The sequence below is a fragment of the Hypanus sabinus genome, unplaced genomic scaffold (genome assembly GCF_030144855.1).
Source record: "Hypanus sabinus isolate sHypSab1 unplaced genomic scaffold, sHypSab1.hap1 scaffold_196, whole genome shotgun sequence".
NCBI classification, from domain to species: Eukaryota; Metazoa; Chordata; class Chondrichthyes; order Myliobatiformes; family Dasyatidae; genus Hypanus; species Hypanus sabinus.
In genome coordinates this window covers 1-25,116 of record NW_026780057.1, presented here as the reverse complement: position 1 = coordinate 25,116, position 25,116 = coordinate 1, and the positions used below count along the sequence as shown (strand labels likewise).

General features: G+C 42.4%; 1 protein-coding gene and 1 long non-coding RNA gene across 2 annotated transcripts; one reads left to right on the top strand and one right to left on the bottom strand.

The window, feature by feature from the left end:
- Window positions 1–154: 154 nt before the first annotated feature.
- On the bottom strand, window positions 155–18,733 carry LOC132387536 (NACHT, LRR and PYD domains-containing protein 13-like). Its single transcript, XM_059959913.1, has 6 exons — window positions 18,578–18,733; window positions 14,255–15,911; window positions 9,435–9,521; window positions 7,975–8,157; window positions 3,472–6,496; window positions 155–1,340 (listed from the first exon to the last, which is right to left on the bottom strand). Exons 2-5 carry the CDS (start codon window positions 15,868–15,870, stop codon window positions 6,430–6,432), a joined length of 1,953 nt encoding a protein of 650 aa, XP_059815896.1. The 5' UTR covers window positions 15,871–15,911; window positions 18,578–18,733; the 3' UTR covers window positions 155–1,340; window positions 3,472–6,429.
- On the top strand, window positions 1,720–6,006 carry LOC132387537 (uncharacterized). The gene is made up of 2 exons (XR_009509924.1): window positions 1,720–3,064; window positions 5,598–6,006. It is a non-coding gene; the product is annotated as an uncharacterized LOC132387537 (long non-coding RNA).
- Window positions 18,734–25,116: the final 6,383 nt, after the last annotated feature.

Below are 25,116 nucleotides of genomic sequence, written 5' to 3'. Positions count from 1 at the left end.
TGGCATCGGAAATTGTGAAATTGAACAGGGATTAGAGGAATTCGAAGACGGATACTAAACACGGAGGTTTTGACTTCAGTCCTTTACCGTAACGGTACACATAACCTCTATTAAACGATCACTTAACTGCAGGTAAAACTAATTATTCTCTTACCTGAGGTAGAAAGGTGGGACTTTCACTTGGCAAAGTTTCAGAGTTTTCCGGAAAGGCAAAGCGACCCCTGTTTTCACTTCCCTCTTAAATTCGGCGGGGCCGATTTAAATGGCGCAGACGGTCAAAGAAGCCGAGCTAGTTTCCTGAAATAGTGATAAGCGATCTGTAAAGATATGCATTATTTCGAATGCTGAACGCTCCGCCCATAGTAATCACAAGGCCCTTCTTTATGTCGCTTCTTCTCCAGCTGGTTTCGGTCCTCGCTGCCCCAGGTTGCTCTCTGCTGGTAAAACAAGACAAGTCCATATGTTTTTAATTAGGACGAAACTGAGAACGGGAAGTGATCGGATTCTTGGCGTTTCACGTAATTCGGAGTGAAAGACCGACTGGACTGTCGTCGTTTCTGCTAAAAGGCATTTAAACTGTGCGCGAACTTTTGCTCCATGGAATCGTGACAGGGGCAGCCTTGATGATGTGTTTAAAGTCCGGGTGAATGATTGTCCTTTGGGCTTAAATGCCGCCTTGCCCGAGTATTTTTGAATTGACTTCTTGGAGCATCGACGCGGTGTCGGATACAAATTTCTCCAACTCAAGATCATTTTGGAAGGAAAACTGTCAGAGTGACGTTTCCCTGGAAAGTTTAATGATGACGATAAATATAATGGGGAAATAAAGTGCATGCCATGTAGCGAATTACCGGGTACTATTTGTTAAGGTATCAGCCGTTTCGATAAGTATGTCAAGAAAACATTGTGAAGCTACATTTCACAGACGGCAGTATTTAAGTCTATTTCTCTTCGCCTGGTTTGACCAAAATAAGCCGCCAAAATATTAACCTTGCTGAACAGGCCTCCAGCTATCGGCGACGGACGTTTTTGACAGAAAGAATTCCTCCTGGTATGAGACTGCAGTGAGAGTGGGTTGAGTGATTATTTATTATCGGAAATGGGCTAACGTTCTTCTTCTTCTTCTTCGCCTTGCGCCATTAACTCCTGGTGTCGCCCTGCTAAATTGATCCGATATTGATTGTCCCAGATAGGGTGGATTCAGAGAGGTACCGAAGAAACACTGGGATTTGAAACACCAGCGCGAACGCTTCCACTGCGGATGGCTGAGGCTCAGTTTGTGTGGGGGCTCGTTGGACTTCAGCAACTTTGAAACAAGTCTCCGGCTTAAACTGAAAATGCTAGAGGTAGTATGAATGAGGCAAGGGGATAAGTGTGATTGTCACACATGCATTATAAAGTAATAATCAACTTATCTGAGAGAAAATAAATTACCATCCATTTCACATTTACACGAAATGAGCTGCGCTGCGTTCGTGCATGAGGAATGATAGGGAGACTGGTTCTGTCTTTAAAACACAGGATGGCTGATGGGACAAGGTAAAGGTGGAATAATGAGACAGTAATGACTCTTTCCGCATCACAGGAGGAGCCTCTATGAAGGCATGTCGAAAGATGTTCTTGTTAGTTGTTTTTCTTTTTCCTGCTGCTTGTTCTCCCATCTTGGCAATCCATTTACAAACGTTTCGTCACCTTATCACCTGATAGCAGGAGGTATTTGTTGTCTTTGCCTTGTTATCTCAAAGCCGATCGAAGTAATTTTCAGCAGACTTAAAACTCATATTTATATATATTATTTAAAAAATTCTAAACAGGATTTCTCTTCATCTTGCCTAAAATCTAAACGTCTCCTCAATTCCTTTATTGTTTCTGCCTCTGCCACTCTGAACATGAATAAAGAATAATTGGTCCATGTAACACAGTCGCACTCCAGAGCCAGTCAGTCGTTCTAATTTGCTTCGAACAGACAGTCAAAGGAGGGAGACAGTTCCTACAAACCTACTCGTCCCCGTTGAACGCTGTTGCCCAGCGAGCTGCTCCCATGGGCGCGCGTTTGCCCCACAATCCTCCAAAAACTTCGCCTATTCGTTTACTTTATACAAGCTTTTAAAATTTGCTAATGTGCCTGCCTCAACCACTATTGCTTGCAGCTCATTCCAACTATGTACCTGCCCACATGCAATAAATTTGCACTTGATGTGCCTTCTATAAACATTCCGTCCAATAGTTTAAGAGCATAAGGCCATAAGATATAGAAGCAGAGGTAGACCATTCGGCCCATCGAGTCTGCTCCGTCATTCAATCGTGGATTGATCCAATTATCCCAGTCTTCCCCACTGCCCTGCTTTCACCCCATACCCTTTGAGGCCTTGGATAATTAAGAACCTATCTAACTCTGCCTTAAATGCAACCAATGACTCGGCCGTCAAAGCTGCTCGTGACAACAAATTCCACAGATACACCGCCCTCTCACTAAATTAATTTCTCTGCATCTCAGTTCTAAAAGGACGTCATTCAATCCTGAAGCTTTACCCTATTTCCTTACCATGGAAAATAGCTTTGCTATTTCTAATCTGTTCAGGCCTTTTAACATTCAGATTGTTTCTATAATTTCCCTCCTCATTCTCTCGAACTCCAGGGAATACAGCCCAAGAGCTGCCAGACGTTCCGCATGCGGTATCCCTTTCATTCCTGGCATCGTGCTCCAGAATCATCTCTGAACTCTGTCCAATGTCAGTATATCCTTACTGAAATAAGGAGCCCAAAACTGCACACAATACTTTCGCCTTCTTCCCAGCCTATTCAACCTGGAGTTTAATATCCCCAACGATTTATCCTGACATTTCTTTTCTGACACGCACATGTTAATTCTGCCATGACTTGAATTGGAGTTTCATTTAATAATTCTAAGTAGTTCCCAATGACAATTGTCCATAGCAGCATCGTGGTCGGGATTAGTTTTAAATGAGGTCTGACACCGAGATGACCGCACACAAAGGTAGAATCCGGAAGAAGGATCAATCCAATCAGCAAACAAGAAGGATTGTCGGAGGCCTACATTTCAGTAAGAGTTACCTGTGGCTATAATTCACGAGGAGTTTGAGGAGTTTTAGTTGCCAGTTTAAACATTTGAGATCTTCTACAAATTTACGGTGGGGAGTGTTCTGACTGGCTGTACCACGGTTTGGTATGGTATAGGGGCGGGAAGGTGGTGGGGGAAAATGCTGTGCAAGATCAAAGGAAAGCTGCCGAAATGTCAGCATAGTCAGATCCTTCATGGGGACAGCAATCAGTTTCTTGCTGCAGGAGTCAGTTTTACATACTGAGCAGGCAAACTTGTTTACTTTAGTAGATATACCTCCCAGCTCACTGAGAGATTACCCATTGAGAGTCATGCCAGTTATTAAAGTTACACGGTAGTGTTTGTTCGTTATATGCTCTGGGAAGGAGTTCCTGATCTGAATCATTTACCTCCACACAGACATGTTCAGACCGGCCGAGTATTTCACGAATGTTGTCCTTTCGTTCCAGTTACAGCTAGTAGCCTCCTGGATACTCTGAAGCGAGGTTGATTTGAGGTCATTTAAAAACTAAATATAAACATAAAGGAGAGAACACAGAAGAGTACAACGCAGGAACATGCATTCCCGCCCACGATTTCAGCTTCCAGCAAGATGCCGAATTTAACTCCAATTCCTCCTGATTTGGGCAAGCCTGGAACCTCTTGAACGCCACTAACGCATCCGGGGTCCATAGAGTTACAGAAAGCTACACGCAGCACACAAAGACGCCCTTCGGTTCAGCTAATCTCTGCCGAAATACTAATTTTCCCCATCCAAACAACCTGCGACAGAAGCTGAGCCAGCATGTACCTCTCCAAATTTCTCTTAAATGTTGAACTCGAAACCACATCCAGCACTTCCACTGGCATCTCCTTCTGCACTCTAAACTGCCTTTGAGTGGAGCCGTTTCCTCTCATGTTCCCCTTAAACACTTCACATTTACCCCTGAACAGGCGGTCTCAATTTCCAGCTTCCCCTAACCTCTATGGGAAGAAATCTGCTTGCACTTATCCTATCTCTATGCCACACCACCCCACCCCAAGCGTCCCCTAATTTTGTATACCTCTGTCAAGTCTCACCGAATTTCCCTCCGCTCCAGGCAAGAAAGCTCCAACCTGTTCCATCTTTCCCTTGATCTCAGGTACACAAGTACTGGCAGCGTCATTTTAAATTGTCTTTGCACTCTTTCACGGTTATAGACAAGACATCGAAATTAGACCTCACCAATTTCTTAGATAACATCTACATTACATCCCAACCCCTGTGTTCATTTGGTTGGTTTATTAAGGTTAATGGACCGAACGCTTTCTTTACAAACCTATGTACCTCTGAAACCACATTGAATGAATAATGGATCGATATTCCCAGATCCCTCTGTTGTACCATCTTTCACTATTACTATTCACTATTCACTATTACCTTCAGGAGGGCCACCATTCACAGTAGCCCACCATTACCTATGTAAAAAAGAAATACTTGTGCAACATGTCCATGGTAAAGTTTTCCCCCCACACTTGTAAAAAATCCACTTCGGTATTTCAAATTTCAAGTTTTATTTGGAATAAAAAAGCAGCCCAGAGTATAGGAAAAAAAAAATAATACAAGAGGTCTCGTAGGGTGGAGCGTATGACTCATCCAAACTTTCTATATTACTACTGGTCAGCTAATATAAGAGCCATTTTATATTGTACAATAGATGATATTGCTGCTCCTAGCTGGGTGATTATGTCATCCTTACAATTTAACTCCTCCTCGGTAATATATGCTAAACTGCCACGTCACAGCCCGCATCTAGTTTCACACTGAATTCAATTGCGACGTACCCCATTAAAATTTGGTTCCAATTTTGAACTTAATAACCTCTCACTCGCTGCAGCAGTAGTGGGAAATTACAGGTTCGCCCCATCAATAATGGATGTCGTGTTTGATACGGTCTAAGCACTGTAAGACTTCATTGTATAATCTCTACACTGACGGCAATTTTGCCTCTTTTGAACAGAGAGTTAAGAAATCTGAGATCCCTAGTTCACATTTCTATAGATATTTACAACTCAGAAGCTTTATAGACTCACATTTTGAGTGCATTCTCTATCGTCCCCCTTTGTCGCTCTTCGATTCAGTCCTTAAGTGCAAAATTGATGTTGAAACAATCTGTAAGCAAAATCTATGAGCTACTAAAAGTAGTTAATCCTGGAAATTTGTATTTATTAAAACATAAATGGGAAGAGGATATTGAGGAACAAATTCAAGATGACATCTGGCAGAAATAAAAGAATCTACAGAATTTATTCATCTGTAGATGTGTCTTAGACATGTTGTTGTTTAGTTTAAATTTGTGCACAGTTGACATCGGTCTGAAGTAAGATTGGCTAAGGTTAATAACGATCTTGACCCAATGTGTGACAGATGTAAACATTTCCTGTCTACACTCTGACATATGTTTTGATCAGTGCAAAACTAGTAAATTTCTGGGGTTTGATCTTTGAAACTTTTTCAAAACTTTTGGACAATTAATTGCACCATCTTTGTCAATAGCACTATTTGGAGTGCTTTCTCAGAAGGATAACCTCAGTAAACTCCAAACCGATCCCATCGCCAGAAGGGTCATCTTGTGCAAATGGAAAGACTCGTCCCCTCCAACATATGGACATTGGATCAAAGGTATCATGTACTTTAAAAAACTTGAGAAGATCCGCTTTTCGGTTAGGGGGGCAGCATGACTTAAGTTGCCACTTGGCAACTTTTTTGAAGCATTGTCAAAAATATGGATGCTGAAAAAGTTGTTAGAATGCGTAAGGTGCTCTATCTTTATGTACACAAGGCCTTTGTATCTATTTGACTGATACATCATTTTATTTTGACTGTGAATGTCCAGTCCCTGTACACCTCCATCCCCCACTAGGAAGCCTCAAAGCTCGCCGTTTCTTTTTGACCACAGACCCAATCTGCTTCCAACAGCACCACTCTCCTCTGCCTGGCGCAACTTGTCCTCACTCCAAATATTTTCTCATTCGGCTCCTCCCATTTCCTTCAAACTGTCGGTGAAGCCATGGGCACCCACATGTGTCCCAGCAATGTCCGCCTCTATGTCGGTTACGTGGAATAGTCCATGTTCGTACGCCATGGTTCTAGCCACCGTTGCTATTTAATAATATATAAAACAAAGTTGGAAACTAGTTGCGGATAGAATTGAGATCAAACAAACAAGCAAATATTTCTGATGTACTGCAGGTATCTTTTTTTTCGGTTCTCTAACGTGATCGAACCCTCTGCCATTATCTTCAAACTGCATCGTTCACATCAAAGTACATTGAATGTACCTCAGAATGTATTGTATTCATATAAATAAATTCAGGATTTTTGACGTTCATTCAGTTATTAAGTTGAGAAGGTTTGATCTGGTGTCCAGTCCAGTAGGTTCATAGCACAACCATCTGTTTAAAAAAAAAACAGATAATTAGAATTCAAAAGGGAGTTGCTGCTGGATGTTGCTTGGATATGATTATTGAATATGTTTTAATAAAAATTATATTTTTATATCCAGTCCCGAGAATAAATTTATTTGTACCATATTTAGTAAAAGATGAACATCCTATTCTAAATTTCGGAGACGGAGCGAAATTATGATGACGCAAAAAAGGCGATTCCTTTGCTTGCAACTTCGGAAGCAATAATATCTCCATTTATTTTTTTTTCCCCTTTCAGGGGTCTTTCGAAAACCCTAACTTAGAGATACGCGCTGACTTCGGTTCTTTTCTAGAATGGGACCCGTTCTCGGGGTTTCTGGACCGGCCGTTGTTATTCGGTATGCCTATGGCTCGGCCTGAGAGATCGGCTCGCATTTGGAAGCCGAAGATCTCGGGGCCCTGGAGACGGGAGGATCGAGAGTCGGTGTCACGACAGCAGACCCGTGTATCGTCGGGGGAGATTGGATATCTGCTGTGTGTTTAGAGACCCGGAATCATTGCGATCTTCAGGGACAAGAGCTCGGGAAAAAAGCGACGTTAAGGGCCTTTAACATATTGCCCAACGAGTTGATTGTTGTCTCCCTGCTCGCTGGGAAAATTGAGATATTTCTCCCTTATTGGTGGGGGGGGGGGAAGAGAATGAGAGTGAGAGAGAGAGAGGGGGGAGAGAGAGGGGGGGAGAGGGAGAGGGGGGGAGAGGGAGAGAGGGGGAGAGGGAGAGGGGGGGAGAGGGAGAGGGGGGGAGGGAGAGGGAGAGGGGGGGAGGGAGAGGGGGGAGAGGGGGGGAGAGGGGGGAGAGGGAGAGGGGAGAGGTTGAGGGGGAGGGGGAGAGTGGGAGAGGGGGAGAGAGGGAGAGAGGGAGAGGGGGAGAGAGGGAGAGCGAGCGAGCGAGCGAGCGATATGTCGGGCAACCGGGCAAACCGCGAAGTCTTTGGCGTCAATGCAAGTCTGTGTCTTTCCTATCGCCTTGCTCGCTCTTGCGTGCTTGGTAAAAAAGAAAAAAGCTGATGCGCTTTTTTTGCCGCTGAGGGGAGGGGGATTGTTACTCGCTGTCACTTACGCGTGGGACGGAGCGGAGCTGGGGTTGACTTCGGGTTTGTTTACGTTTAATTATCGTTCGTTCTTTTGGGCACTTCACTGTTTTCGTGGATGTTGTCGATGTTCGCGAGTAAAAACCATTTCAGGATGTATATTGTATAGATTTCTCTGACGTTAACTTGGGCATTTGAACCTTTGAATAAATGCACTGTTACTATTGCTTTTTTCTCAATTTTCCTTCCAAGCTTTGTTGAATTAATGTATATAAAACAAAGCCAAACATGATTTCTTTCTGCTCAGTGCAACTATTTTAAAGTGTTAACTGTCTTATATTTAAAAAAAATGTTTTTTTAATTATTTTTTCCCAACTATATGTAATTAATGTAGCTAAACAAAGATAAACGCACCTGATTTCTTTCCGCTGAGCGTAATTATGCACATGATGTTTCAGTGTTTCCTGAGTGAATTGATTGTCATGTTGCCCACCCTGACTGGAATTGCTCAGGTTCAGCAGCGTTAGCGAACGATTTGTAAGTAGAGCGGAGAAAAGTTCACCGAGACAATTATCTGTAAGTTGGTTGGATTTCAGCCTGTATTGAAAGTAAATGAGTATTATAATCTCTTCAAACGCCCATACGTACACACACACACACACACACACACTCACACACACACACACACACACACACACACTCACACGCACACACACACTCTCTCACACACACACACACACTCTCTCACACACAAACTCACAGACACACTCGCTCACAGAAACACACGCACACACAGACACAGACACACACATTCACACGCAGACACACACACTCACTCACACATACACACAAACGCACAGACACACTCTCTCACAAACAAACACACACTCTGACACAACCAAACACACTTATGCGCGCGCGCACACACACACACACACACACACACAAACTCACCGGGACACTCTCGCTCACACACACACACACACACACACTCTGACAAACACAATCGCACACACACACAGACACACACACACACATCGATACACTCAGATACTCATTTGAACACAGTGGAGCATTCATCGTGGTACCCGTCGTCAGGCAGATGACATCTCAGTATCTTCAAAAGTATGTTCCCATTCAAATATATTGTTTATCAGCTCCTTATATTTAGTCTAAATATACATAAATAATGGAGCAGCTCGCAAACTTCTGAGGATGTCTGCGAACCAGGCATCATTTAACTACGGAAAAAGGAGGTGCTATTTCAGACTGAGATTATCAACCAGGACAATGAGTAGAGAGGGAAGATAACAACTCGCTTGACACATTATCTGTGGTTGCGTCTGCCCATCATCCCTACCAGACGTTTTCTACGTCCGTTTCCGCAGTTTTCAGTCTTTTTGTCTCCACATCAACTATGAATTCTATTTCCGACTTCAACCTCATTTCAGCCCGGCTGGCGTCAATTCCCCCCATTCCTTCGGTTCTTGTCTATTTGCACTTGGTATCCATTTTTTCATCTGTTTGCGAAGTGTTATCCTTCTTTCAATTGGATGTATCTGCCGCTTAACAATAACCATACCGATTGCCACCTGTGATATTTCAGGCCGGCCACTCAACCCACTCTCTCCAGTAGTGGTCGAACATCTTCCATCAACAATCTCATTCTAAATGCATAGCTCTCTTCCAGAATCTTTCCGGAGACAGATGCCGCCTGGTCTACTGATTTTTACAGAAGCTTGATTGTTGCCACCATTATAACCTCAGCAATCTCTATTCTGCCTATGTCTACAGTCGAATGTTTAACAGCAATTGACACACTAATGAGAAACCTAATGCAATGTTCGCGTTCGGCATTTTAAACCATTACTCACTCCAGAGTTTGAATTTTGCAGTCATTTTTTTCCAAAAGTTTGAAAACGTGCTTCACACCACAGTCCTGTAGGTTTTTCTGATTCATTCTAAATTCACAATACAAACACGATTGATTAATTAATTGATCCCGATACAGAAATAACAAAACTATAGTGCAATAAATTGTTCTGCGTATTTCCCACATGATGCAGTGCAGGTAATTCGAAATCAATTTAACACCTATTGTCCTTAAATTAATGTTCCCTCTGAGCTTAATTGCTAATGATAACGATGTACACAGGCCAATACGAACCTCGCATTTCAAGCACAAACGACCTCACCTTCAAGACACATCCACTCCGCAAGACTTCAAGAGGCTTGAGATCAAGAATATCATAAAGTAATCAAGTGGCTCTCATTACTTGCTAATGTGCTATTGTGTGCAGCAATCAGTTTCATCACAAAATACTTGTCACTTAACATACTCGGATGGAGTTCTCAATAGTCTCAAGAGGGAGGGTGAGCAGCCAGATGTCGTGACCTATGTAGTAACCAATGACGTGGACAGGAAGAAGGAGGAGGTCCTGCAAAGAGAGTTTAGGGACTTGGGCACAAGGTTCAAGGACAGAACCTCCAGGGTGTCAATCTCATTGTTGCTACCAGTGCCACGTGCTAGTGAGGATAGAAGTAGGAAGATAATGCAGCTAAACACGTGGTTAAGGATTTGGTGCAGAAGGGAGGGCTTCAAGCTTCTGGACACCTGGGCCTTGTTCCAGGGAAGGTGGAACCTCTTCCTACGGGACGGGTTGACCTGAACTGGAAGGGGACTGATATCCTTGCGGGAAGGTTGGCTGGTGCTGCTCTGGGGGAATTAAACTAGATTTGCAGGGGAAGGGGCACGAGAGTGTTAGAGCAGATAGAGAGGTGGAGTAGAACAAAAGTCATGCGAGAACTGCAAGTATAGTGTATGGAGTAAAGCCAGATCTAACAGATAAAGAGGCTTGGAGGGAAGAGAAGCAGAATAAAGGTTAGAAAGGTAGTCAGGTAGAAGGGCTACAGTGCGAGTACTTCAATGAAAGAAGCATCAGGAATAATGGTGATGAAACGAGAGCTTGGACACATACATGGAATTATGATGTAGTGGCCATTTTAGGGCCACTACATCATACTACATTCCTGACGCCAGGGCAGGAATGGATTCTCAATATTCCTGAATTTCAGTGTTTTACAAGGGATAGAGAGGGAGGAAAAGGGGGAGGAGGGGTGGCATTACTTATCAGGGATACTATCCCAGCTACAGAATGAGTGGTTAATGTAGCAAGATCCGCTTTTGAGTCAGTATGGGTGGAAGTCAGGAACAGGAAGGGAGCAGTTACTCTACTGGGGGTATTCTATAGGCCCCCTGGTAGCAGCAGAGATCCCGAGAAGCAGATTGGGAGGCAGATTTAGGAATGGTGCAAATATAACAGGGTTGTTATCATGGATGATTTTAACTTCCCTAATATTGATTGGCACCTGATTAGTTCCAATGCTTTTGATGGGGCAGAATTTGTTAAGTTTTTCCAGGACTGATTGCTGTCACAGTATATGGACAGGCCGACTAGTGGGAATGCCATACTGGATCTAGTATTAGGTAACGAACCAGGTCATGTCAGAGGTGTCTCAGTGAGTGATCATCTGGGAGACAGTGACCACCGCTCCCTGGCCTTTAACATTATCAGAGAAAAGGATAGGATCAGAGAGGACAGGAACATTTTTAATTGGCAAAGGGCAACTTATGGGGCTGTAAGGCCAGAACTTCAGGGTGTGAATTACGATTATATTTTTGCAGGGAAATGTACTATGGATATGCGGTCGATGATTAGGGATCTCTTGCAGGATGTTAGGGATGAATTTGTCCCTGTAAGGAAGATAAAGAATGATAGGGTGAAGGAACCATGGGTGACAAGTGAGGTGGGAAATCTAGTCAGGTCGAAAAAGACAGCATACATGAGGTTTAGAAACAAAGGTTCAGTCGGGGCTATTGAGGAATATAAGGTAGCAAGAAAGGAGCTTAAGAAGGGACTGAGAAGAGCAAGTAGGGGGCATGATAGGGTAAAGGAAAATCCCAAAGCATTCTTCAATTATGTGAAGAACAAAAGGATGACAGGAGTGAATGTAGGACCGATTAGAGATAAAAGTGGGAAGATATGCCTGGAGGCTGTGGAAGTGAGCGAGGTCCTCAATGACTACTTCTCTTCGGTATTCACCAATGAGGAGGAACTTGATAAAGGTGAGGACAATATGAGTAAGGTTGAAGCTCTGGAGCATGTTTAATTAACGGAGAGGATGTGTTGGAGTTGTTAAATACATTAGGACGGACAAGGCCCCGAGGCCTGAGAGAATATACTCTCGGCTGCTCCAGGAGATGAGGGAAGAGATTGCTGATCCTATGGTTAGGATCTTTATGTCCCCGTTGTCCACAGGAATAGTACCGGAAGATTGGAGGTAGGCGAATGTTGTCCCCTCATTCAAAAAAGATAGTAGAGATAGTCCGGGTAATTATAGACCAGTGAGCCTTATGTCTGTGGTGGGAAAGCTGTTGGAAAAGATTCTTAGAGATAGGATCTGTGTTCTTTTAAAGAAACATGGTCTGATCTCAGGGACAGTCATGATGGCTTTGTGAAGGGCAGATCATGTCTAACAAGCCTGTTAAAGTTCTTTGAGGAGGTGACCAGGCATATAGATGAGGGTAGTGCAGTGGATGTGATCTACATGGATTTAGTCAGGAATTTGATAATGTTCCACAAGGTTGGCTAATTCAGAAATTCAGAAGGCACGGGATCCAGGCGAGATTTGGCAGGTGGATTCAGAATTGGCTTGCCTGCAGAAAGCAGAGGGTTGTGGTGGAAGTGCATACGGGAGTGCACACGGAATGGAGGGTTGTGACTAGAGGTGTCCCACAAGGATCGGCTCAGGCTCCCCTACTCTTCGTGATTTTTATTAATGACCTGGATGTGAGGGTAGAGGGGTGGGTTGGCAAGTCTGCAGACGACACAAAGCTTGGTGGTGTTCTGTCTAAGATTGCCAAGAGACATTGATAGGATGCGGGAGTGGGCTGAGAAGTGACAGATGGCGTTCAACCTGCAGAAGTGTGAGGTGGTACACTTTGGAAGGGAAAACTGCAAGGCAGAGTGCAAAGTAAATGGCAGGATACTTGATAGTGTGAAAGAACAGAGGGATCTGGGGGTACATGTCCACAGATCCCTGAAAGTTGCTTCACAGGTAGATAGGGTAGTTAAGAAAGCTTATGGGGTGTTAGCATTAATAATTCGAGGGATAAATTTTAAGAGCGTGGTAATGATGCAGCTCTATAAAACTCTGGTTAGGCCACACTTGGAGTACGGTGTCCAGTTCTGGTCGCCTCACTGTAGGAAGGATGTGGAATCATTGGAAAATGTACAGAAGAAATTTACCAGAATGTTGCCTGGTTTAAAAAGTATGCATTAGGATCAGACATTATGGGAGCTAGGGCTCTATTCTTTGGAGAGAAGAAGAATGAAAGGAAACATGATGGACGTATACAAGATATTAAGGGGAATAGATAGAGTGGACAGCCAGCGTCTCTTCCCCAGAATACCACTGCTCAATATACGAGGACATGGCTTTAAGGTAAGGCGTGGGAAGTTCAAGGGAGATATTAGAGGAAGGTTTTTTTTTACTCAGAGATTGGTTGGTGCTTGGAATTCACTTCCTGAGTCAGTGGTGGTGGCAGATGCATGTGAAATTTAAGAGACTGACAGGTATATGGAGGAATTTAAGGTTGGGTGATAAATGGTAGGTAGTCCTTGAGGGTCGCCAAGACATTGTGGTTGGAAGGGCCTATTCTATACAGCTGAGCTAATCGCCACGAAGATGCAAATGTCATTGAAAGAAAAAAAAATAAAGGCTTGGTTTCTTGAAAGATGCATGTGTACGAGTTTTAAGGGTAAAACAATTTCAACATTAATCAAAAACATTTTAGTTTAATGTAATTTGACTATACACACACACACACACACACACACACACACACACACACACGCACGTACACACAAGCACGTGCAGTGGCATTCGCAAGTCTGTTACTGTGAGTAGAAGATTTAGAAAATGAACTTATCTGCAAAAGCAATAAAGTTAAAGACGAAACATTATTTTCAAAATTATAAGCAAAATCAGGGTATCAATTTTGTTCTCTAAAATTTTAGTTAAAAAAGGAAAGGAGCCCCATGAAAAATTTTGGGCACACGAAGAAATTAGAGCTCTCCGATAACTTTTTACCAAGGTCTCAGACTTTAATTAGCTTGTTAGGGCTAGAGCTTGTTCACAGTCATCGTTAGGAAAGACCAGGTGATGCAGATTTCAAAGTTTTATAAATACACCATCTCGTCATTTCTTGTCCCAATAATCTGCAGGCATGGGCTCCTCTAAGTAGCTGCCTTGCACTCTGAAAATTAAAATATATGATGCCCCCAAAGCAGGAGAAGGCTATAAGGGAATAGCAAAGCATTTTCAGGTAGCCGATTCCTCAGTTCGTCATGTATTTGAGAAACGGCAGTTAACAGGAGCGGCAGAGGTCAAGTTGAGGTCTGGAAGACCAATGATTTTTGGACCATGGACATACAGTTTTTAAGGGGAAAATTCTTCAATGGTAATATAAAACTTTCGAGACCTTATCAAATTACACCACCCGATAAAACTAAGTGAATAAGGAAAATGTGCTTCTTCGTTTCACTCCAGTGTGATTCTTACATACCACAGCATGGCCCCTTTATGCTGATATGTGTACTGTTTTATATATATGCCGTATTTGATACATTACCTGAGAATTACACATCTGGGCAGCACTTGTTCCAGTTTCCGAATTTCCTCTGGTTGTGCAAAGCACGAACTGAGGTCCAGTTCTTGAATCACTTCAGGGGAGATTAAAGTTCTGGATAAAACAATATAGTCCGGAGATTTGAGACGAAGTTGATTTAATTTAATGGTTGTAATGGATTTCAGCACATTCTTCATTATGTCATTGTCTCCAAATTCAAATAAACAGTACAGTAAGCATAGAAACCTTCTTTGAGTATGCTTACTGTCCATGTCCTTCAAATGTCTGCTGACACTTTGTGTGAACCATTCTGAGATACACGAAGTAACTTCAGTTGTGAATGTCTGCAGTTCCAACTCCAGGCGATCAGTAGGCTTCCGAGAAGACAGACCGACAAGAAAAATTGAAAATATACCGAATCTCCCTTCAATGTCTGCAAACATTTCATCAAGCATCCGTCTCAGTTGAGATATTGTAGTATTTAGAACATTGGTAAGTGCAGCAAAGAAGTCTCGTAAAACAGAGTGCCTGAATTCGTAAATAACACCGCGCCTCTGTTTGTCTGGATCCTGGTACAGGAACGCAGAGATAAACACGGGAGGACAAGAATCCAGATCTTTTAATGTGTAGCCTTCAAACGAAAGTGTGTCTTGTCTAATTCCCTTTTCTGCCAGTTCGCCAACTACTCTTAAATAATTCCGATTTGTGTTAGCATCATAACCACAGTTTGCGAGAAGATGTGCAATGTAGTCAGAGAGCACCTGGGTATGGCTTCCGATGGGCATTGTTGTCTTACCTTCTCCTTGTGCCTGAAAAGACTCCAGTGACGAGGCGAGGGTGACACAAAACAGAGGGACACTACACATATTCCACAATATGTCATTCTGCTCAATGAAGACCAGCATTTCATTTGCATTCTTTATATTGCCGAGATAACGGCGAAAATATTCTTTTGCTTTCTCAAAAGTGAATCCCATAACTTGGAAAGTTGAATCTGCTGCTACCTGATGGAGAAGTTTCTGATTCCAGACTCGGATTGTGATCAGCACTGAGCAACCCCTCAGAAATTCTCCCTGTAGGAGACAGTGTAGGATATCGCATACAAAATATTCTGACTCTGTGTCCATACATCTGTGTCGTGGATCGCTGTTTCTACCAGTATCAGAGAGAGTGGATAGTTGAAACAATTGGTCCAGATCTTCAAATATAAACAATAACCTTTTGGGTTCATTCCACAGATGATCCAGATAATTTTCCAAGTAAGGATATGAGTCAACTATCAATTTACTGAAAGTGGTGGGACCTTTAATTTCATTTAATTTCTGAATTTTCAAATGAATGACAAAACTGAACTCTTTATATATCATTCCTGTCGCCCAGTCATAGATTAACTTCTGAATCAGAGTCGTTTTCCCAGTTCCTGCAGCTCCATAGATGACACTTATTGTTGACATATCGGAATCTCTGTTGCTTTGTTTGAATAATTCATGGTGCTGAACTTCACGAATATGCGTATTAGATTCTCCTGTTAAATTTCCATGTTCACCTTGTATCACTGTAATCCTTGGCTCAATGTAGATGTCAGAAATTAAACGTGGCTTGGGCAAGTACAGTTTCATGGTCTGATTTTGGAGACTGAATATGTGTCGACGTTTCACATCTGGAATAACAAATAAACGTAAACAGTGATTCTAGGCTTTGTTCATGGTATAAATAATGGCTATTTACAGACTGATAAAGTAATAATAATTGTCCCTGATTTTGGATATGCAGTATCACTATCAATTAACAGAGTTTAAAATGTTTCTTCATACCATACCTATCCAAATTAAAATTGATTAATAGGTGGCACGAAACTTTTGAATTAAACAATATTATCATGTTTTCCATCAAGAGCAGGCATAGTCAAAGGTTTCAAAGTTTTCAAAGGTGCATTTAAAGTAAGAGTCATATATACGTTATAAATCCTGACATTCCTTTTCTTCGCAAACATCCAGGAAAACAGAGGAGTCCCCAGAGAACAAATGATAGATAAATGTTAAAATCCCGAAGGCCCCTTGCTGCCTCCTCCCACGCAAAAACAGCATCAAAGCAACTCCCCCACCAGCAAAAAATCCATCGGCAACTTAAACTATGCACAATCGTGTTAGTTATTTTATACCTGGGGAAAATATCCTCTGGTTATCGACACGATTAATCGCCTTCATTATCATCTTATACACATCAATCAGGTCACATGTCATCCTCCGTCACTCCAAGGAGAAAAGGCCAAATTCATTCAAACTATTCTCATAAGGCACTCCCTCTGATCAAGGCAACTTTCTTGTAAATATGCTCTGCACTCTCTCTATAGTATCCATATGCTTCTTGTAGTGTTGTCCTGACGTGAACACGGTACTCCTTGTAGGGTCTAACCAAGGTTCTGTAGAAGCTTCAACATTGCCTCACGGCTCTTGAACTCAATCCCACAGTTCAGGAATGCCAACACAAATACGCATTCTTAACAACACTATCTACCTGCGCAGCAGCTTTGAAAGTCCCATGGACTTGGGCACTAAAATCTTTCAGATCCTGCACACTGCCAAGTGTATAACCATTGATATTGCATTCTGTATTCCAATATGACCTTCTAAAATGAACCATTTCACACTTGTCTGGGTTGTAGTCCATCTGCCAATTCTCGGCCCAGTTTTGCATTCTATTGATTCCTCGCTGTAGGCTCTGACAACCCTCTGGACAATTCACAACACACACAGCCTTTGTGTCATCAGCAAACTTGCTAGCCCACCATTCTACTTCTTCATCCAGGTCATTTATCAAAATCACGAAAAGGAAGGTTCCCAGAACAGACACCTGTGAAACGAATCCCTGCAGAGTGAGAATTCTTGTCAACAAAGAATCCAGAAAGCAACTTCTGCTAGGATCCCAAGCCTCCTTACATCCTGAAGTACACTTGCATGACGAACCTTATCAAATGCCTTCCTGTGATCCCTGTTTACCACAACCACTGTTCTGCTTTCATCAATGCGTTTCGTCTTTGTAAATTTTTTTCCCATTTTTAATTTTCAGCTGTGAGTTCAGGATCCTGTCAGTGTATGTTTTCCATCCACCTTTTTCACTCTATCACTCTCTCTCTCCCTCTCTCTCTCATACACACCCATCAAACACTTTACAGGCGTAATCATTAACGTAAACACCTGTTAGAATGTACGTCACCATCATCGTAAGGAATTCCTAAAATGTCGAAGGTGCAATATTGGTCGTTATTCCTTGGAGTATAGAAGGTTGACGGGGGAATTGATAATGGTATTTAAAGTTATCAGTGGAATAAACAGATTTGACATGGAGAGGCCTTTTCCGCTGAGAGTAGGGGAGATTCAAATAAGAGGACATGAGTTGAGAGTTGAGGGGCAAAAGCTCAGGGGTAACACAAGGGGGAACTTCTTTACTCAGAAGTGGTAGAAGTGTGCCTCGAGCTTCCAGTAGAAGTGGCAGAGGCAGGTTCTATTTTGCCAATTAAAAAAAAAATTGGATAGGTATATGGACAGGAAAGGAATGGAGGGTTGTGGGCTGAGTGCAGGTCGGTGGGACTAGGTGAGAGTAAGCGTTCAGCACAGACTGGAAGGGCTGAGATGGCCTGTTTCTGTGCTGTAATTTTTATATGTTTACATGGTTATTGGGAGGTAATAGTGGAATATCTTCAAAGGGAAATTTGCAAATCATGTTCCGAAACATAAAATTGATTTTGAAAACATACATTTGGAACAAGCAAACTCGTGTTGGAAACATTCACAAAAGTCAGAAAATTGCACTCGGCACCCTTTCTGCTGTATTCTGTAACTCACACATTAATTGGAGCAATTTATCAATGCTAATTCTCTGTCCGGTACTATTAGAGTAATGTTAGGAAAATGTTAAATATTACATGTACATTAATGTGCATTAATGTTACATATTCGCGGTAATATCCGAATACTCCTCTATTCTGCAAACGATATACCCCACCATTATACGAACAATATGTGAACTTCTCACTATTCGGGACATTTGCAAAGACAGGGTGTGAAAAGGGCCCGAAGGATCATTATGACCCGAACAACAAATTGTACCAGCTACAACCGTCCGGGAAACGATACCGCATCATAAGGTCCTGGACCACAGGCTCCGGAACAGCTTCTTCCACGATCATCCAAGTATCACTTAGACCTGGTAACTGTACCCAGGTTTACCATCTCTATTGTCAGCTCATTCCATCTACCCTAACGTTGTTGTGTGGAAACCGTCCCTAAGCCAATAAACAATACTCCAGGGTTCACTTTAACTTGCCTCCGCTCCATTTGAAATGCTGCCCTCGTACATTAGGCTCCCATCGCTCGGAGGAAAGTCTATGACCATTCGTCTGATATGCCTCTCATAATTCTATAGAGCATTTTCAAAGCGACCCCTCATCCTCTTTCGATTCAGAGAAAGCAGACCATTCATATCTGTAATGTGCATTGGAAAACAGGAACATAAGTTATACGATCTGGAGTAGGCCATGTGGCCCATCGAGGTTTCTCTGTCTTTCCATAAGATCGTGGCTAATCAGGTCATCTCCACTGACCTTCCTTTATATGATAACCCTTAATTCAGTTAATATGCGACAGTCTATCCAAACGTGTCTTAAATATAAATACTGAGTTAGACCCCACTGCTTCATTTGGGCAGAGATTCCACAGATACACCACTCTCTGGGACAAACAGTTCCTCCTTATTTCTAACTCCATTACCGCCAACCTTGATGCTACGTTCCCTAGTTCTAGTCTCACCTACCGGTGGAAGGAAATTTCCTGCCTCTTTATCTATCCCTCTCACAATCATACATGCTTCCATGAGGTCTCCTCTCATTCTTCTGAATTCCAACTTGTAAAGTCTCAGGCGACACATCTCTGGAGTCAGCCTGGTGAACCTCCTCTGCATCGCCTCCAAAGTCAGTCTATCCTTCGTCAAGTCACAAGACCAGAAGCGCACGCAGTAGCTCAGGAGCTGTCTCTCCGGTACCCTGTGCAGTAGCAACATAACTTCATTTCTCTGAAATCCAATCCATCCAGCAATGAATACCAACATTCTCATTGCCTTCTAATGAACCTGCAAACCAACTTTTAAGTGGTTCATGCACAAGCATTCTCAAGTTCCTCAGTACAACAGCATGCTCCATTTTACCATGTAAATAATAATCTGACCATCCATTTTTCATTCAAAAGTGGATGATTTTGCATTTATCAATATCATGGTCCATCTGCAAGATCCTTACACACTCATTAACCAACCAGTATCTTTGCAGACTTTCTGTATCCTCTGCATATTTTCCATTTCTACTCATTTTAGTGCATTAGAAAACTTATTTACACTTCCTCCTGTCTCCCAAGATCGTTAATAGATGTAGCGAACAGTTGCAGCACACAATTCACCACTGATTGCCAAGCAGGGTAAGCACATGTATTCCAAGTCTCTGCTTTCTATTAGACAACCAATCCTCTATCCATGCTAATACATAACCCCACATTTATTGTATGCTTGTCCTATGTATCAGTGTTTTATGCAGCACCTTATCGTACGTTTTCTGGAAATCCAAGTATCTGTTCCCTTCTATCCAATGCGCTCATTATATCTGCCAAGAACCCCATACATTTCTCAAATAAGGTGTTTCTTATTCAAATACGATCCATTTCTTTCCAGATGCCTCGCTATGTCTCAGGTACATAGAAACATAGAAATAAAGAAACCCTGCAGCACAATACAGGCCCTTCGGCCCACAATGCTATGCCGAACATGTCCATACCTTAGGTCAACCTAGGCTTCACCCTCAACCCGCTATTTTTCTATGCTCCATGTAGCCATCCAGAAGTCTCTTAAAAGACCCTGTCCCGTGGCCCTTTATTTTCCTAAGCATGTACCTGTCTGAGAGTCCCTTAAAAGTCCCTATCATTTCCGCTCCAGCACCGCCACCGGCAGCCCATTCCACGTACTCGCCACTCCCTGCGTAAAAAATAACATACCGCTGACTTCTCTGCACCAATTTCCAAGCAACTTAAAACTAGGCCCTCTCCTGCTAGCCATTGAAGCCCTGGGGGAAAGCCTCTGACGATCCACATGATCAATGCCTCTCATCATCTTGTACACCTCTATCAGGTCACCTCTTATCCTACGTCGCTCCAAGGAGAAAAGGCCGAGTTCACTCAACCTATTCTCATAAGGCATGCTCCCCAATCCAGGCAACATCCTTGTAGATCTCCTCTGCATCCTGTCTATGGAGTCCACATCTTTCCTTTTGTGAGGAGACCAGAATTAAGCACAGTACTCCAAGTGCGGTTTGACCGGGGATCTATAAAGCGAAACGTTACTACTCGGCTCTTGAACTCAATCCCACAACTGATGAAGGCCAATGAACCGTACGCCTTCCTAACCACAGATTCAACCTGCGTAGCAGCTTTGTGTGCCCTGTGGACTTGGGCCCCAAGATCTCCCCGATCCTGCACACTGTCAAGAGTCTTACCATTAATGCCATATTCTGCCATCCAATATGCCCTATCTGAGTTGAACTCCATTTGCAACTTCCCAGCCCAGTTTTGCGTCCTATCAATGACCAGTTGTAACCTCTGACAGCTCCCCACACTATCCACAGCACTCGCAACCTTTGTGTCATCAGCAAATTTACTAACCCGTCCCACCAGTTCCTCAGCTAGTTCATTCAAAAATAAAGAAGAGCAGAGATCTCAGAACAGGTCACTGAGGTACACGACTGGTCAGCGACCTCCATGCAGAATATGACCCATCTACAACCACACTTTGCCTTCTGTGGGCAAGCCAGTTCAGGATCCACAAATCAATGTCCTCTAAGGTCCATTCCTCCTTACTTTCACAATAAGCCTTGCATGGGGTACCTTATAAAATACCTTGCTAAAATCCATATACACAACATCTACGGCTCTACCTTCATCAATGTGTTTCACCACATCCTCAAAAAATTCAATCTGGCTCGTAAGGCATGACCTCCCTTTAACAAAGCCATACTCACTATTCCTAATCATGTTGTGCATCGTGAAAATAATAGACAATTGCCACAGGCTCAGCTATCTACTCCCTCGCTTCCCACAGTAGCCTGGGGTACATCCCATCCGTTCTTGGTGACTTATACAACTTGATGCATTGCAAAAGCTCTAGCACATCCTGTTCCTTAATATCCGCATGCTCAGAATTTCAGGCCGCTGCAGGTCATCTCTACAATTGCCAATATTCTTTTCTGTTGTGAACACTAAAGCAAAGTATTCATTAATTAACTCGCTACTTCCTTCAGTTCCATACACACACTTCGAATGTCACACTCGATTGGTCTTATTCTCTCATGTCTTACCATCTTGCTCGTCAGATACTTGTAGAAAGCCTTGGGGATTTCCATAATCCTGTCCGCCAAGGCCTTCTCATGGCTCTTTCCAGCTCTCCTAATTCCATTCTTAAGCTCCTTCCTTCTAGCCTTATAATTTCTAGATTTCTATCATCAGCTAGTTTTTTTTTGAACTTTTCGTAAGCTCCTCTTTTCTTCTTTGCTAGTCTTACAGCCTTTGCATGTCTCATTGCAAACATACCTTTTCAGAACTCCACGCAAATATCTCCTGAAAATTTGTTACACTTCTTCGGTATGTTTCCCTGAGAACATCTGTTTCCAATTTATGTTTCCAAGTTACTGCCCGATTTACTCATATTTCCCCTTTCTCAATTGAACGTTTCCCTATCTTGTCTATCTCTCTCCAGTGAAATCATAAAGGGGATAGAATTGTGATCTCTATCTCCAAAATATTCTCCCATTGAGAGACCTGACGCCTGATCAGGTTCATTTCCCAAAACCAGATCAAGGACAGCTTCTCTTCTTGTAGGCATATCTAAATATTGTGTCAAGAAACCTTCCTGAACACACCTAACAAACTCCACTCTATCTAAACCCCTCACTCCAGCGAGATGTCAATGAATATTTGAGAAATTAATACATACCACCACAACAACCCTGTTATTATTACTCCTTAGCAGAATCTGTCTCCCTATCTGCTCCTCGATGTTGCTGCTACTATTAGCTCGTCTCTAAAAAAGACTCCTCTTGTTCCCAACTTCCACCCACAGAGACTCCATGGACAAACCCTCCATGAATTCCTCCTTTTCTGAGTAATTTTTTTGTTAATGACAGCTTCAAATATTTTCTGAACTATAGATGTATTATTAACAGGCCTGTCATTAGCTGATTTTCCCTGCGTCCTTTTTTGAGCAGTGGCCTGACCGCCGCTGTCTTCCAATCAACCGGGTCCTACCTAGAACCTAGGAATTTCAGTAAATTATCACGAAACCGCTATTATTAATTCTGGCATTTATCTAGTGCCCTGGAATGCATGGGATTGGAACTCAAATAATTGGCTGTCTGAAAATTCCGCTATTATTCGGTGGAGTGGATGCGCTCGACAAAGCGGTCTCCCATTATCATCGAATATCAACAATGTATATAAGGTCCCATCGGAACAACCAGATGCATCGGAAGACACCGAAAGCAACTCTATCCTTGAAGGATTTATTGAGTCGGAAAGTGCTGTTACCGTGCAGTAAGCCTGAAAACAAAGACTGCAGATGCCGTCATATGAAGCGAAACATGAACTTTAGGTACCACTTGTGGATGGATTGTCAACATTTCATGTTGAGATACTGCATAAACGCAGAGAGCCCCTCCCCCAATGAAGCCATTTTATTTTATCATGTGCTTCCAAATTTATCGATACCACGTTCTTAGCCTCCAGCAGACTCCAGCATCTTCTTAAACACTAACTAGCCTATAATTTCCTTTGTTCTGCCTCTCACCCTTCTTGAAGACATCTGAGATTTCCCAGCCTTCTGCAACCATTCCACAATCTAGTGATTCTCGAAAGATGTCTCCTCAATCTCTTCAATGACTTCTTTGAGAATCCTCAGTCCAGGTGCCTTATCTACGTTCAGACATTTCAACTTCACTGTAGCCTTCTCCCTAGTAACAACATCATAACATTCTTCAGACCCCTGAGACCTGGAATTTCTACCATACTGCGAGAGTCTCCGTTAGGGAAATTGCATGAAAATAATTATTAAGTCACTCAAGCTCTTCCACGTCAACATTGTTACCTTGGACTCATCATTTCCCTGGGGTTCGATTTCCACACTTGATTCCCTTATATATCTGAAGAGACTTTTGGTGTCCTCTTCAGTATGTTTTTCGTATTTCATCTTTCCCTTCTTAATGACGATTTAGTTGCCTTCTTTTTGGTTTTCAAAAGTTTCCTAATCCTGTAAGTTACCAATACTTTACTCTATTATATTGCGTTTCTTTGGCTTTTATGTTGGCTTTGATTTCTCGTTTGCCGCTGTTGTGTCATCTTCTTTTCTCTGGGATGTAATTGTCCTGTCCCTTCCAAATTCCCAAATTGTTTCCTTATATTCAAGACATTGCAGCTCTCCCATCATCCTTGCCAGTGTTCCTTTCCAATAAATTTTGGCCAGCTTCTTTCACAGGCCTCTCAAGTTCCCCACACTGCGCTATAATACTGATATATCTGACATTAACTTCTGTTTCTCACATTTCGGGCTGAATACTATCATATTATGATCACTTCCCTTAAGGGTTCTTTTAACACAAATTCTCTAATCAATTTGGTCCAATGGACAACACCCAAATCAAAATAGTTGATTCCCGTGGGGGCCCTACCATGAGCTGCTCTAAATCGCCACAACGTGGACAGCTTAGAAAATCCCTCTCTTAAGATCCAGTAGCAATCTAATCTTCCAGATCTATCTGCACGTTGAAATCCCCCGTGACTGATGTAACATTACCCTTTGTTATACATTTTCTATCTCCCTTTGCAGTTTTAGGACAACATCTTTACGACTGTTTTGGGGTTTGAATATATCTCCCATCGGTGTACATTTATCCTTGCAGTTCCCTAGCTCAACCCACAATTATTCAACATGCTTTGATCTTATGTCACCCCCTTTATAATCATTCGATTTCATTTTCTTTTTACCAACAGAGCCACGTCACCCCCTCTAATTACTTGGCGTTTTTTTTTATACGGTCTGTATCCTTGGACGTTCACCATTGATTATTTTCAGCAACACTGCCCACTCTGTATTCCTACCTGTCATTCAGAAACCGCGGTGAATCTCTGCCTTCTAAATCTTTATCGCTGACCTAAAAGGCAGTTCGTTTAAAACAATCCTTCTCAACGATTGGTCACTGCCCATATGTAATCAACCACTTGTCTGGAATTGCAAGATAATGCCGGTTTTCGAGCAACTGAGCAAAAATCAGGAGTTTAGGCGTACTCGGACATTACTCATTGGAGCATAAGAGAATGTTGTTTCAGTTTATGGGGGTGAAAAACATCACACAGGGCACACATGAGGTTAACACCCTTAGTGTGCTCCCACAAATGGGGAGCTTTCCACTGGAGTGACGATATTTATGGAGACGAGTGAAATATTTAATGGTGAAATGTGAGTTAACATTTTAAATATAAGCGATAGGCATGTATAAATTTTGCACTGGAGGAAGCTGTAGAGACAGTTGTATTAATAACATTTCAAAATATGTTTACGGTTAGATGCAGAGTAAAATGTGGAGACAGGTGAACAAATATAGAGTTTCACCTATGTGAATATTTTTACGGACACCTTAAATTCTATGTTCATTCCAACAAGTGACCTATATAACTATTTCTTTATTTATCTGTTTAGTTATTTATTCCATGTGAATTTCACACTTCCATTTTTTTTTCTTGCATTTTCTCTTTCCGACTTTATGTATCCTTCATTTCGTC

Coding starts and splice junctions, on each gene's coding strand:
- LOC132387536 (XM_059959913.1), bottom strand. CDS start 15,870: ATGAAACTGTACTTGCCCAAGCCACGTTTAATTTCTGACATCTACATT. Junction 9,522..14,254: donor CCCAGATGTGTAATTCTCAG/GTAATGTATCAA, acceptor TTGTGAATTTAG/AATGAATCAGAAAAACCTAC. Junction 6,497..7,974: donor GCTCAGCGGAAAGAAATCAG/GTGCGTTTATCT, acceptor TTTTTTAAACAG/ATGGTTGTGCTATGAACCTA.